We start from the raw sequence: 15,976 nt of genomic DNA on the forward strand, positions 1-15,976 counted from the left end.
GTGTGTGTGTGTGTATACGTGTGTGTGTGAAACAGAAAGAGAGTGGGTGTGTGTGTATGTGTTGTGTGGGGAGGGGATAATTTATTCAACACTCAGAGACCTTTATCTGATCATTGACGCACATGGAAGACAGTACCGTTCAGCACTGATGCACTCTGAATTAGCGTGACTCACTACTTGAACCCTGAACGCTGATTTACAATATTGTGGGCAAAATGCCTCTTTAGAAAGTTCTAATCTGGGTTGATACCCCAGTGTAGTCCTGAGCAGGGGTGTGCAGTCAGAGGCGAATTGTTAAGAAAAAAGGTCGCATCTATCTGGCATGGTAGCTCAGTGGTTAGCACTGCTGTCTCACAGCACCAGGGTATTGCATTTGATTCTACCGTTGGGCGACAGTACATTCTCCCCATGTCTGTGTGGGTTTCCTCTGGGTGCTCAGGTTTCCTCCCACAATCCAAAGACATGCAGGGTACGTGAACTGGTCATGCTAAATTGTCATAATGTTCAGGTTAGGTGCATTAGTCACGGGTAAGTATAGGATAATAGGATAGGGGAATGGATCTTCAGAAGATTGGTGTGGATTTGTTGAGCTGAAGGGCCTGTTTCCACACTGTAGGGATTCTATGATTCTATCCTCTCAAGTGGAGGGAGAAGATACCATAGCACAATTTTAAAGAATAGTAAGGGAGTTAACCCTGGAGTCCTGACCAATCAACATTGCAAAAGCAGGTCACTTGGCAACTATCATATTGCTGTTTGTGGGAGCTTATTGTGCCCTGTTTCATTGGCTGAGTAAAAAAAATTTCATTGACCGTAATGAGCCTTGCTGAGGTTCATACAAATGTGACTTTCTTTCTTTATGTATTCTATTTATTCATTAACAACTTCACTGAGGGGTGGCACTACAAACAATCCATCTCTACCTTAATGATATTGTTGCATTACCTTGTAAGATTGACACCCAAATCTTCCCATCGCAGATATAAAGGTCTTTCTTGAAAACATCAAACCAGAGACGGCTGGCTTCAGTCTCAGTGCAGGGTGGGTGGCTTCCAATTGTCACCTTCATGTCTGTTTCTGATTTCAACACAAGAGGAGATCAACAACGTTCGTATTTACCAGAGACGAGTCATTGAGTTAGACACTGTGTGGCTTCACTATGGCTAGGAGAAAGTGAGGTCTGCAGATGCTGGAGATCAGAGCTGAAAATTTCATTTCCCCTCCTCCCACCTTGTCTCAGTCAAATCCATCGAACTCAGCACCGCCTTCCTAACCTGCAATCTTCTTCCCGACCTCTCCGCCCCCACCCCAGTCTGGCCTATCACCCTCACCTTGACCTCTTTCCACCTATCACATTTCCGACGCCCCTCCCCCAAGTCCCTCCTCCCTACCTTTTATCTTAGCCTGCTGGACAAACTTTCCTCATTCCTGAAGAAGGGTTTATGCCCGAAACGTCGATTCTCCTGTTCCCTGGATGCTGCCTGACCTGCTGCGCTTTTCCAGCAACACATTCCAATCCAGTGAGGGAAGTTGGAAGATTTAAGCTGCTATCTTTTTGACGAGAGCCTACTAAGTGAAGGCCTGTCTGTCCTCTAATGTAGACATAGAAGAGCCAATGGCACTATTTTTAATAAGAGTTATAGATACATAGAAAACACAGTAAGATTTCATGCACAGAAGGTAGTCGTCTGGCACATTATGTCCATACCAGTCGATGAATACCTCGTCACACTAATCCCACTCTCCAAATTTTGATTCCTAAACCCATTGACTGTTCCACCGCATGTTTTAATGTGATTATGGTTTTTGCCTGTATTACCCTTTGAACTCGTGGGTTCCAGAACCTCACCACTGATGAGAAAGTTGTTCCAGGTGTCATAGTCAATATTTTTTCAATAATTAGTACAGCATTTCTTTTTGTGGGAGCTTGCTACATGTAAATTGCCTGCTATGTGTCAACACTGACTGTACTTCCAAAGTACTTTATTGGCTGTAAAGCATTTTGGATCTTTCTGTGGCCATAACAGTTACTATATAAATGCAATTTAATTTTAATAACTCAATAGTTACTCATAGAAATCTAATGTTATATCACTGGGATGCTTTTTTGCCATTATTATGGCAATAATGTTTTTTTCAAATTTAAAAAAAAGTTATGATATTTCAGCTACTTTAATCCCATGTGTATCACTGATGATTTGTATTTACTCTGTGGAAATTTTAATTGAGTAGAAGATTTTACTGCATTTTACTTTCTGATTTGCTGTTTGAGAATACTTCAGTGTAATTGGCTGCCAACTCCCTGCGGTGATATCACTGTTACTGTATGCCTAGTGTTTGTCTTGATCTTGCACATATCAAGAAAGGGAAACTTCATGCCTCAGAGATCACTAGATAGCAGAAAATCCCTTTAATACTTCAAAGTACTCTTTTGGTATGATCCTAGATATTGAATATTGTTAGATATTATTACTGGAGCGAATCATAGATTTACATTTAAATAGTTCCCATTTCTGTCTTTGTTCACTCCTTTCCTCAGCAATATTTTGTGTTTGATTTTGTCTACTTTCTGTGGTTTTATTTACCCTAATGAAGAAGAGCATATCTTCTCAACATCACAACTATTGATCTCACCCTGCTTGGCTGTTGTATGGAACCCCCTACGTGTTAACCCCTTAAAGCCAAATACATAACAATATTGTCAAATTTGATGGAATTTTAATGCATTTACTTTAGGGGAAATTTGGCATGTTAATATGCTGCAGTTTTTCTTATCTGCGATGTTTTGTGTTATGTTGCTGAAAATATTACTGATGAAATACTTAGCAGTTGTAGTAAAATCATGCGTATACTTAGGATGAAGAAGATTATGAGTACCACATATGCTTGGTCCAGTTCTTGTTGGATTCATTTGGATATCAAAGTTGAAACTTTATTGCTGGAACAGCACAGCAGGTCAGGCAGCATCCAGGGAACAGGAGATTCGACGTTTCGGGCACAGGCCCTTCTTCAGGAATGAGCAGAGAGTGTTCAGCAGGAGAAGATAAAAGGTAGGGAGGAGGGACTTGGAGGAGGGGCGTTGGAAATGTGATAGGTGGAAAGAGGTCAAGGTGAGGGTGATAGGTGGGAGTAGGATGGAGGCGGAGAGGTCAAGACTATCACATTTCCAACGCCCCTCCTCCAAGTCCCTCCTCCCTACCTTTTATCTTCTCCTGCTGAACACTCTCTGCTCATTCCCGAAGAAGGGCCTGTGCCCGAAACGTCGAATCTCCTGTTCCCTGGATGCTGCCTGACCTGCTGTGCTGTTCCAGCAATAAAGTTTCAACTTTGATCTCCAGCATCTGCAGACCTCACTTTCTCCCATCCACATACAACATCCAAGTAATGCACAAATCAGAAGCAGGAATCTTAACTAATGGTTGTTTTCTATGTGAGTAATGCTGAGACCATTTACGATGTCTCTGTTAGCTAACACAGCACAGTTTAGGGAGAAAACTGTGATCTGCCCGCTCTGAAGATCTCAGTGTAATAGCATGTGCCACATTAAACCACTGAACTATCAGAGTTGTAATATTTATTTATTTATTAATCTCCTGTTGCCCCCTGGATTAGTTTGGAATTTGAAATGTTTGACCCGCCACTAAATGTCAACTACAATGACGAGGAGAGTACAGTATTTGCAGTCACATAGAAGTTGCTAATTAAGTCAATGTTGGGCAGCACTGGCTGAATAGATCCTTTCAGATCCACTGGGTGGTCCAGGATCAGTCTGGGGTTCTTGTCATTGCATTGTCTTAGGGCTAGATTGCTGTGGTCCCATTTTGACTTGCTCACACCTTCAACACATTCTGTTCTGAAGAAGGGCCACTGGACTCAAAACATTAACTTTGATTTCTCTCCACAGATGCTGCCAGACTTTGAGATTTTGCAGCAATTTCTGTTTTTGTTTCAGATTTCCAGAATTTGCAGTTTTCTTCATTTCTTCCCCCTTCAACCCATTCCCTGCCTCACAGGTTGAAGAAAAGTTTCAGTGCTTTATATATGTTTATACTTCCTTAGCATGTTGGGGGACCTTCTGGCCTAGAGAAAGGAACACTACAACATCACCATAGGACCCTTTAAAATCAGGAAGGATGAGAAGCACAGGCAGTAAGGTGTGAACCTACGTAGGGAAACCGCAATGGACTTCAAATCAATTGTTTTAACCATGAAGTTTGTATTTCATTTGAGTCTCCTTGAGTCTGAGAAACTTCCAAAAATTGAGGGTGGGCCAAACCAATTGAGAAAAATTCTGGTCACTGTCTTGTTCCTACCACACAAGTGTACACAATTGGAATTTGACTTTGATATATTTACAACACTTGTTTTCAATCAGTGGTAGAGCCGTGGAGTCATACAGCAGAGTAATAGTCCAACCAGTCCGTACTGACTATAATCCCACATAAACTAGTTTCACCTGCTTGCTCCTGGTCCATATCCCTCCAGACCATCCCTATTCACATACCTATCGAAGTACTTATTCAGCCATGGCAAGTCAGAGACCTTGCTAACATTATGCTCATTGCTTCAAGATGGCGCCTAAGCGTGGCAACACTTTCTATATACCACACGAAGAAACACTTATCACAGTAGTTTTATATACGTGTGACAACAAATCTAAATCTAATCTATTCTAATCTAATCTAACATATTGTAGCAGCTTTAACATGTGTACAGAGGGAATTTTGATGATCTGATCATCACAGTTGGAGAGTTTTTCATTTGATTAATCAAATGCTGGATAATCAAATGCCAGATAACATAGTTTAGCCGAGCATCAGGACCTTGCAATCTTGTTTGAATAATCCGAAAGTCGGATAATTGAATGTTGGGTAACTGAGGTTCCTCTGTAATCATAATTTAATGCATTTAACTGGACCAGCTAACCATAAAACCTGGGAACATGAATTTGAATCGCAGGTAGTGAAATTTGAATTCAGTAAAATCTGGAATATAATGCTTGTCTCATGGTAACTGTGTCAATTGTTGTAAAAGCTCATCTGGTTATTAATGTCCTTTATGGATCTTTTACTGGTCTGGCCTACACGTGAAACCAGACCTGCAGCAATGTGATTAGGGATGGGCAATGGCTTCTGGTCTAGCGAGTCACATTCCAAGAACAAATTAAATAAACCTCACCTGCATCAAGTCAAAATTGAGCTCTGTAGATGATGAACCCTATAATGAAGTCAGCCATGATAGAGTCATTTAGCACAGAAATAGCCCCTTTGGTCCAATCAGTCCATACTGACCATAATCCCAAACTATACTATACCCACCTGCCTGCTCCTGGCCCATATCCCTCCAAATTGTGTAGAACATGAGTTCCCTGACTAGGGCTGTTAACCTGATCCAATCAGGGAGCCCTGGCTGACAGATATAAACAGGAGCATTAGGGGTTCTGTTCACTCTGGGAGCTGGCTCTGAGAGAGCTGAATCAGTGTCAAGGACTCTCTGTGTGTAAATAAAGGGTGACTTGTTGACGGGATACCAGCCTTTGTGGAGTTATTTCAGAGCCAAAGAAAGAGGTACTGGAAAATATAAAAAAAAGTTTTACCAATGAGATGGGATTTAAGGAAGGTCTCAACAGGAAGTGTAAGAATTCAAATGGGCAGCAATTCTTTTGGAGATAATACTTGCCATCCGGTCAGAGTGAAACCCATTGAGTGCACAGTGTAGCAAGAAAGATTATTGAATGTACCTGGAGCTGCTTCACTAAGCTTCCTGGGTGGAGTATGATAGTTTGTTCATAAAACCCCAGTCGTCGTTGTAACAGTTCTTGACAGTAAAGTTCAAAGCTGACTTTGCTCCCACCAGGAACATTTACTTCAGCCTTAAAACTTTCCATCTCATGAGCTGATGTCCTAAATATGAAACACATCGAGAAATTACTGAAGGGCCTTTTTTTGATAATGTAGTATTTTCCTGGCCAACTCATTATGTACACAGGAAAAGAAGAGAATCATCTTGTGTTTGGCTTTGGAGAGCAGTTATCCACCAGGTGAGGAGGGGAGATCCAGGACTACAAACAAAATGTGTAATACGGGATTAAAAAAAGCATAAACATCAATGGAGACTTTACCTAAGAATCCCAGCAGCCTTCCCTTGGGCCAATGCTTCTGCATAAAGTTTTCTGGCCACATTTGTCTCATGCACGGATCCAACAAATGTTATGTCATTCACTGTCCTGTGTGACAGATGGAAAGCATATTTATTAATTCCATTAAAATAATGATGCAGGTTTATTTTGCTTCTTATTATCTGACCTACTTTTCCCATTTTTCATTTTTCATAGTTACCTTGAATCCTATCTATTCTCCCCTCTCTTAATCTCAGGAGTTTGGAGGTTAATCATGTTCTTTCTATAGATCAAACCTGGGAGGTAAAGTTCCATAGAACTTAGCATAAAGAAAAGTCTTGTATCTAAAACATGTTTCATGACCACAGTATGTTTCTGAACTGTTTACAACCAACGAAGACCTTTGAAGTGTTGTCACGTAAGAAACACGTTAGTCAATTTGCCCAAGAAGTACGATTATCCTTTGAAACAACACTTCTGTCTCCAGACTTCATTCATTTTGGAAATAATTTTTGTTCTAATTTTTCTCTTAAAAGTAGACTTCTGTTAATCAACTAGCATTGCATGTAATTTAGAAATTGGGGATTTACTGAGCAGTGAAATACAAGTCAACAACCCAAAGATGATTCACATGAGCCAATACACACAAAACTATACCAAAGTCCAAAATCTTCACCAAATTGCCTACTTTTTTGGTAAAATGGTCATTAGTGAGAAGAAACTGAAAAAACCCCGGATGTTGTAAATCAGAAACAAAAACAGAAATTGCTGGAAAAGCTCAGCAGGACTAGCAGCATCTGTGGAGAAATCAGACTTCTGAGGAAGGATCACTTGACCCAGAAGGTTAACTGATTTCTCTCCACAGATGCTGCCAGTCCTGCTGAGCTTTTCTAGCAATTTCAGTTCTTGTTTCATTAGTGAGAAGAGTTTGTTTAAAAGATATCACAATATGAAAACTTTTGTTTAACTTAACATTTAATGCTTTACAATTGCAGTATAAGATGAAATAGAATGAATAACCAATTTGGGATGGTGGGCTGGAGGGGTGGTTTACATTTCGTCATTGTCAGTGATAAATGGGCTCACAGTAAATTAATCACCTTGTTGTCATTGCATACAATTTTCTTTTCCAAATTTCCAAGAGCCCTGGCTGCATAAAGTTGGTTAGGTCACTGTGTTCAGCCCATACCCTAACCTCTAAACACAGCCACTTCATAAAGTTGTTCCACAATGGCCAACATTTGATTTTCTTTCATTTTTGTTGAGGCCCGATAGAGATATAGTACTCCGAGAAAGGTAGCAGACTCCTGGAAGGCCCTGTGTGTGCCCTCACTATGCCCTCAACCTCCTCATCTCCAACTGCCACTGTGACATTGACCGCCTCAACCTGTCCACACCTGTCATCCACTCTAACCTTTCACCCTCGTGTAACCTAACTATGTTTCTGCTGGGGATTCTGTGCTCCCAAGCCCCTGATCTGTCCTGTCTGCTGGCTCAGCCTGCTGATTTTCAACAAGAACTTCTGCTTGACCACATACCAACACACCTGACCACTGGCTATCACTCTTTGGCAACATCACAACCATGGCCATTTGATGATGGAGCAGATTAAACTTGCTCCCATGGAAATGCATAGGTGATTCTATCAGCCTCCCCAATGGTTGTGTCCATACAAGTACCATATAGCGCCATATTAATCCACATTAATCGTGGATCCCACATTTGATTATCAAGGTGGAGATTCCAGCTGAGGTAGCAGTAGAAGTGATATACTGTATTTGGCCAGAGCACTCCTTGCTTACAATGATACAAATCATTGGCAAGGATTGGCAAGACCAATATCTGAAAGAGAAACTGTGAAGAAAGGAACTCACCCTGACACAGAGGCTCTGCTGAACATTCTGTGCACTTTCCCTGTTTACAAAAGTAACCATCAGGAGCTGTTAGAAGGAACAGTTTTACTTGCTTTCAGAACTCACATTGTGAAATTTGAGATGTAGGCTCCCTTGGGAATCTCTACGTTGAACACCACATTCTGTGGACTCAAATCCTTATTCACTACCTTCGTGCTGAAGACTGTTTCAGCAAAGCGCGAGGTGATAATGGATTTAACTTTATAGCTGTGAATGGTGATGTGTTCATCAATGTGATCCTGTTTGACACAACAAAGGTTTTAGCAAAAACATTGGTTATTTTGAAACTCAGGACCTTGCTTGTAATTTTCTAAAATTAAAATAAATGCTTGCTCTCCCTCTTTCTGCAGACTTGATGCTCAAGGTTTGGAACAGCACAGAGAAGACACTTTCAGTTCCTTGGCCAGTTCTGATTATTTTAACTTCAAAGGAGCATTGTCTACACCGCTTAAGAAATGTTAATTCTTCCTAGGATCCATAGATACTTTCTGAATGAGGATTAACAGCACATCCCAAAATGTGGGCATTTACTATTATGGACTTGTACCTTATAGGCTAAAGTTTTCCAAATTTATTTGGCATAGACTTGTTGCTATTGGCAAACGCAAGAAATTTTCAACAATTTGGCCTACACTTGGACTTTGTCCTCAGAGGTTGATTAATAGATATTATAAATTTTGATGAATTTTCATGGTAGTTTGCATTAGCAAAGTTAATGTTGTTATGGATCAGGCTAAACCCCCTTAAAACATTTCAAGAAAGTAGCCCAGACTTTGCCAGTTGTGTTAAGCAGATGTAACGTAGATTTACCAGGAGGGATGCAGTGGTCGAACCACTTAGTCTTAAACAAGACAGGATTTATTTACAAGATTACTGAATGAAACACAAACAAAAGAGAACAGAATGCCGAATAACTTAATCTGTCCGAAAACCCAACAGAGCATCTCAACTTAATGATGCTATTCCAAATACTCGCAACAATGCCCCTTAACACCCTTTGGCACAAAAGGTAAAATGAAACACAGGGTTTTACAGGAGAGATGTCAGAGAGAGCTGGTTCTTTCATGTAGCTGTTTCTTGGATTAGCAACTTCACTGACTGGCTGACTGCTTTCAGTGATTAGTGTGGTGATGGAAAAGCACAGCAGGTCAGGCAGCATCTGAGCATAAGGAGGGTCATGATTCGGGCATAAGCCTTTCAAGTCCTGCCCAACACGTCGACTGTCCTGCTCCTCGGATGCTCCCCGATCGGCTGTGCTTTTCCAGCGCCACACTTTTTGACTCTGATTTCCAGCCTCTGCAGTCCTCACTTTCCCCTGCTTTCACTGAATAACCAAACCAGAGAAAAGCTGAGCTGGAAGAACTGGCTATTCCCCTTTCATTGTACCAGTGTTTTTATTTAAACTTGAAAGCCTTTTTACTGAGGCAGTATTTGTTAGTTATAATCAGGTTGGCCCTAAAACCCATCCAAGGCCAGACTTTTCGGAGTCTGTGTCTTTTACTACCTCTCTGAAAAAAAGCCAAGGACAGTGTAACCTTGTTAAAGGAGCAGCTTCATCACAGTTTCCAGCTTGTGCCAGAATGAGGCTAAATCTATTCCAACCACACCACCTGATTTACATTCCAAGCCCTACTTCCCAACATTCCAGGTGGAGGGTTAGTGGAAAGCAGTGCCAGATGTTGTGCCTGTTGGGGAAGTGGAAGAATTGGGTGCAGGCTCACTCCATGCTCTCTGGCGATTGAAGGCGGGATGATGTGTGAGGAAACCATGAAAGCTGAGACTCCGACTTCCCCAGAGGCTCCTGGCAGAGCTCTCCTGTTCTTCCTGGTGCCTCCAGAGAACTTAAACATTTTTAAAAGACCCCTTTGGTGCCTCATCTAGCTCAAATATTCAACCAATAGGATGACCTAATAAAAATTGTAGTCAGGTCCCAGTCATGTGATTGAGACCAGTTGGTTTTGATATCAGCGAGATAAATATGAAAACGTCAGTTCTAATTTATTCTCTGGTGAGTAAGTAAAGTGGGTGATTTTAATTGTCAACATATTCCTTGAGAGAGTCATATTGTATTTGAGAAGATTCTGTTTTTCTCTCTCCAAAGAAGCTGCCAGACCTGCTCCAACACTTACTTTTTTATTTATTCTTTATGTGCTAGATTTCTGCCAGATGTAATCACCCATCTGTTCATTCATTTACTTTTCTGTCTATCTTCCGATCTCTCAAAAAGACATGAGGCAGGAAACAATCAATTATCCTTATTGAAGGGAATACCATCTCAAGGAGCTAGTTCAATTTATTCAATGGCCTGACCAACTTTTCAATAAAGGACTACTATCAGTGACAGAGGACAGACAAGCAAATTTGTGCATATCAATTATTTACAAAAGTGAAGTGCCTGTAAGAGGAAAGATGTCAATAACCTACTGGTCTTGCAAACATCGTGATCAGTAGATGAACAATGGTTAAACTGATCAGGAACTTCAAACACTACAGAATAATGAGATAGAGTGAGCCTACCTCCTCCTCCTCCTTGCTGTTGTCATCACTTCTCTGTAAAATAAAACAGTAAAACAATATTTTCTTCATGTTCAGAAAATGTTACTCGTTTATCCCATTATAAAACAGTACAGTGTCAAAATGAAACGTCACCACCATTTTCTTGCGGGCAACTAAGGATGGGCAATAAAATGCTAGCCAGTCAGTCACACCTATGTCCCACAAGTGGGAAACATAATTATTTTAACACAAGTATTAGCCGTTCAAAAAAAAGGTTCATTATCAACAGCTTCCTCATTTCCCCTCCCCCCACACACTATCCCAGTCCCAAGCCTCCAACTCGGCACTGTCCTCCGGACTCACCCATCATTGCCCCCTCTGACCTATCATCTTCTCCCTCACCTTTATCCACCTATCACTTTCCCAGCTACCTCCCCCCAATGCCACCTCCTCGCAGTTATCACTCAGCCCTGACCCATGAGCCTCATTCCCAATGAAGGGCTTATGCCAAAACATCGATTCTCCTGCTCCTCGGATGCTGCCTGACCTGCTGTTCTTTTTCAGCCCCACCTTTTGACTCTGATCTCCAGCATCTGCTGTCCTCACTTTCTCCTCTTTACAAATTAACACTCAAAGTCAGCAAGGTTCAATAACATTTCTCTAAAATTGTTAATTCGGTTCTAGTGATTAAAAGGTGATGATCGTGGTGCATTGGGATCTTGATTCAAAGTTGAAACATGAACTCAGGCATAGCTAGAGGGTGTCTTTAACAGTCTTGACCATTGTGAATTGGTGAACATTCCTTTTCTGAAGCACTCTAGTGTGTCTCTCATTTCATTTACTCGTACCTGTCTGTGTCATAACAGGTGGCTTGACATGTATCACTTCCCAGACTGTTTACCAATATGACATCAGCAAAGTAAGATAAAGAAGTGCAAATGCTGAAGATCTGAAACAAAATCTGAAATTGCTGGAAAAACTCAGGAGGTCTGGCAACATCCCTGGACAGAAAGAAGAGTTAACGTTGTGAGTTCAGTGACCCTTCTTCAGAACAGACAGTGACCGGGCTTGAAATGTTGACCCTCCTTTCTCTCTGCAGATGTTGCTAGACCAGTTAAGTTTCTCCAACAATTATTGTTTTTGTTTCAAATCTTCAGTTTGTTGTTTTATCTTGCGAGTGTTGCTGACAATGCCAGCATATGTTGATCATCCCTAATCAAACCTGAATTGAGTGGTGTGTTAAGACAGTTAAGAGTTAACCACATTGCTGTGTGGTGTGGAGTCACACATAAGTCAGACCAGGTAAGGATGTTAGATTTTCTTCCTTAAAGATCATGAGTGAACCAGGTGGGTTTTTACAACTGTTGAATGGTCACCTTTATTAGGATTAGCCTTACGGTCCAGATTTGTTTTTAATAAGTAAGTTTAAATTCTGCCTTGATAGGATTAGAACCCAAGGCCCCAAAGCATTATTCTGAGCCTCTGGATTTATGTCCCAGTGTTATTAGCACCCCGTCACCATCTTCCACTTGATGTTGGCTTAGACATAATATCATGTCCCAATAAAACAAGATTTGGCTTGTTTCTTTGGAGCGATGTTGACTTAAGCTGTTTTGGACAGCACATCCTTGTATCGAAAATTCTGTCAACTTAATTCAATCAAACTCTTTAACAGGCAAAAGAGGAGACTTTAATTTCATCTACTTTCGAATTCCAAGTCACTTCCTTATCTCTGAGATACAGTGTATTCTAGCTCACCTCTGTTAAAAGCAAATTTAATATTCGCTTTTGACCTATTTTTCCCCTTCTGTATCTCTCCATCAGCCTTGCATATGTTTGATAGGTCACATCAGCTAATTAATAGCTTGACTGAGCACAAAGCTCCAAAAGTATTGAATGCACACGGAAAAGAAAAAAAGTAACAATGTCCCACAGAACTTTTCCTTTTCCTTTTTTGGAATTCCATAAAGCTCAGCATTCACATACTGTTTTCCATCAAACAGAATTAACTGGACACAGTTTGTTCATATTATCAGCAAATCAAAACTGACATTTTCTTTGCAATGAGAAATAAATTTTCTTCACATGGTTCCTACCCATCAAAGCAAAATTGTGAGTCTTTATATCCTTTTAAGATACTGCTTCTGTTTAACATTACTTAATTCATATTCCTGATACTGGCTTTAGCAAGTTAACAAGGAAAGCGATATAAGAACTTTCTGTGTTCATAAATAAAAGACTGTTAGTATTGAATAATAAAGTTCCCTTTCATATTTGAGACCCATTACCCTCATCAAATACTCAGTCCCAGGTTATAGATAAACGTAAAGAAAAAGAACTAACAATGTGCCTGATTTCGTAATTCCATTTGTATCTATGCCATACTTATGAGAACATTGGTCCATTTTTAATAATTTACCTTTTGGTAAGATCAATCATTTTGGAAAAAATAGCAATAATAGAGCTAATTAATATTTACCTGTAAGTAAATTTGCCAGGAACTGGGTCAAGACAAAACAATTATTAACATCTCATAACTCACATTACTGGAATTGTAACACTCGTAAACATTCAGAAGGTAAAAGAACAGCTTAAAATTCAGATCTCCACCCCTTTCACGAATAAATAAATTATAAAACAATCTTCTAACGGAAAGAAAGACTTCCACTTTTGATGTGTCAAGTGGAGAGCAGCAGAGTCAATAAAACAGGGGCGTAATGATTATCATGATCAGACTAATGATGATGAAGAAATGTGCTCCAACCCAAATTGACAACTGCAGAATTTAAAAACGATTAATTAAATAAATGCAGAATTTAAAAGCTAATGTCAGCAATGGTGCCCATGAAACTATCTCATCAGCCTTGGCTCAGCTGCAGCAGTCACTGAAAAACAGGGGAGCCCATCTTAATGTGCTGTCATTATTTACCTTTTAACTACATCACTAAGAAGAGTCAGTAACTCACTACTGTTTGCAGGAGCTTGCTGTGTTTTCCTACATTACAGCAGTGACTTCACTTTGGTAGTATCTCAATGGCTGGAAAGTGCTTTGTAGTATCCTGATGCTGCAAAGGCTGTTGTATCATTGCAAGTTCTTTCTTTCTTAAGAGCCAGCAGTTTGAGCGGACCAAGAAGAAAATGATCAAAATAATTGAAAAGGCACATGACACCCATTAAACACAAACTAATAAACTGTCTTGGAAAGAAATGTTATTATACTTTTTAATATTCTTAGTGATTGCCTAGGCCAAATGATTTCTCTGCTTCCGGTCTGTAACAACATTGTAATTATATTCTTTTTGAAAGCTTTATAATGTTTCCTAATCAACTGTGTACAGAGTTATTATTATCTATTCTTATCCCAGAGAGTTCACCAACATCTTTGAGATGAACAAAATGTTTTTTTCAACACCCTTAGTGATTAGCACACATATCAATTCAGATAGGCAATTCTCATTTAGAATACTACTAAAGTATATTGCTGTCAGATTCAATGGACTGAACCTTACCTTTTGGCGTCTTTCATATTTGTTTATATTTACAGAAGGACCATCCACAATCTTGTCAGATCCAGGAGTTCCTACGGGCTGATATAGAGAGAAGCTTTTATTGAGGTCAAGCAAGAACACAGATCTTTTACAAATTAAGAACAGGTTTTAGTAACACATATGCATTTTATTAAACATCCCCAATGCAAAGACATGTTTAAAAATAACTGATAAAATACAAATACTGGAGCCATGTTCACAACCAAAATCCCAAGTAATCAAAAATGCCACACTACCCAATAACATATTTATTTCATTGTTTTGTTCCAATCTTGCAAACTACAGGGAACAGTAGCTTAGTGATTACATTACTGAGTTAGTGATCTAGAAACCAGAACTAATGATGTGGTGACATCTGTTCAAAGCTAAGCAGGGGAACATAAATTTAATTAATAAGTAAAACGAAAACTGAAAAACTAGGCTCAGAGTTCATGAAACTACTGAATCATCATATAAATCCTCTTTCAGGGAATAAACTCTGCACTTCTTGCCTGGTCTGGCCTGAGTCTCCAGATCCACAGCAAGCCAGTTGACTCAAAAATGGTCTAGCAAGCCAGTCAGTTGTATTCAAGAAGACTTATCATCTTCACCAGGCCAATCAGGCCAGTTAATGTCAGTCTTGCTTGTAGCACCCACATCCCATGAATGATTAAAAAAGATCACGTTTTAAAAATTGAGTCTAAGTTTTTAAAATAAGATAAAATGCTGGAGAAGCTCAGTAAGGCTGTCAGCATCTGTGGAAAAAGAGAGAAACAGATTTAATGTTTCGAGTCTGAGATGGTTCTTCTACATCACTTCTTCAGAGACTGATCATTGCTCTGTAAAGTTTGTCAGATCACAGCAAGACCTTGAAATCTTTATGACAGATGTTTACTTTGCAATATTTAATCCACAATGTTGATTATTCATTTTTAAAATGCACATAAGACACATAAAGTGCAAAATTTTCAATCGGCACTTACAGACACATCCGAAAAGTCACCTGCAATTATTTCAAAACTTTGTATTTCGGGCACGAGAAAGAGCCAGGCACAGAGAATGAGGAGTTTCATGCTGTCTGATGTTCCCACACTGATGCTGCCAACACCAGACAGACTGCTGGTAACTCACTTATAAATTCAGGTGAAACAACAGGCAAAGTTGCATTTGCAGTTCCCTTCTTGAGTTCACTAAAACTTTACCCTGAGCTATGGTCAATAATTACTGAGTATGTTACCAAACCTGCAAACAGCTATAAAGGTTGTGCAAACAAGGCAATGCTCTCTGTACTTTTGGATGATAACCGTTTGAAACCTGATTGATTTTTTTTTCTCCTTTGCTTTGAAGGTTCTTCATTATGATACTTAGTAAGGAACAGGGAAATTCAAACAATAACTTAAAATGACCTCAATCAATGAGGAAGGCCTACTGTACAAATGTTAACAATAACGTTGCATGTCAAGTAATTAATAAAGAATGCAGCCAGGTGGAGCATAAGCAACTCGTTCTTGTTTATAGATGTTCAATGGAAGGTTCAAGGACCTTTTGCATCTTGGTTGATCGCCAATTATACATGTGCCCAATGGCAAGTTCCATTATATTAAAAAATTTACTTGCTTCTTTAATCTGGAAAATTAGCTGTCCAGTTTAAATGCAGACTCCATGATGCACAGATTTTGAAGAAAAGTGTTAGATGACAACAGTTCATTTAGTTCCATTCTGTTTCCCTCAGAAAGAAAGATGTTATGATTTTCAGTCATTCTACTGATGCCTTACCATTGCCTCCTTGTGGGAGAATTTGATTGATGGCAAGTCCTTTTAGAGATAAACGTTTGCACTTTGTATTTAACAATACCTGTTTGCAATTTTTTTTCCAGGACTTGAATCAATATTAAATTTATTTGAGGAGTAAATTGTCCTCA

At 39.7% G+C, this 15,976-nt stretch overlaps 1 protein-coding gene across 1 annotated transcript in view; it reads right to left on the reverse strand.

Moving 5' to 3' along the window:
• itih2 (inter-alpha-trypsin inhibitor heavy chain 2) overlaps nucleotides 1-15,262 on the reverse strand; it is a 63,055-nt gene extending 47,793 nt beyond the window's left edge. Inside the window, exons 1-6 of the mRNA XM_043713225.1 lie at nucleotides 15,038-15,262; nucleotides 14,037-14,114; nucleotides 10,549-10,581; nucleotides 8,098-8,270; nucleotides 6,122-6,226; nucleotides 5,699-5,903 (exon numbers count right to left, since the gene is read on the reverse strand). Coding sequence (XP_043569160.1) covers nucleotides 5,699-5,903; nucleotides 6,122-6,226; nucleotides 8,098-8,270; nucleotides 10,549-10,581; nucleotides 14,037-14,114; nucleotides 15,038-15,127 — 684 coding nt within the window. The 5' untranslated portion in view covers nucleotides 15,128-15,262. The remainder of the gene's footprint in view (nucleotides 1-5,698; nucleotides 5,904-6,121; nucleotides 6,227-8,097; nucleotides 8,271-10,548; nucleotides 10,582-14,036; nucleotides 14,115-15,037) is intronic.
• Nucleotides 15,263-15,976: the final 714 nt, after the last annotated feature.

Source organism: Chiloscyllium plagiosum, chromosome 23, assembly GCF_004010195.1.
Source record: "Chiloscyllium plagiosum isolate BGI_BamShark_2017 chromosome 23, ASM401019v2, whole genome shotgun sequence".
NCBI classification, from domain to species: Eukaryota; Metazoa; Chordata; class Chondrichthyes; order Orectolobiformes; family Hemiscylliidae; genus Chiloscyllium; species Chiloscyllium plagiosum.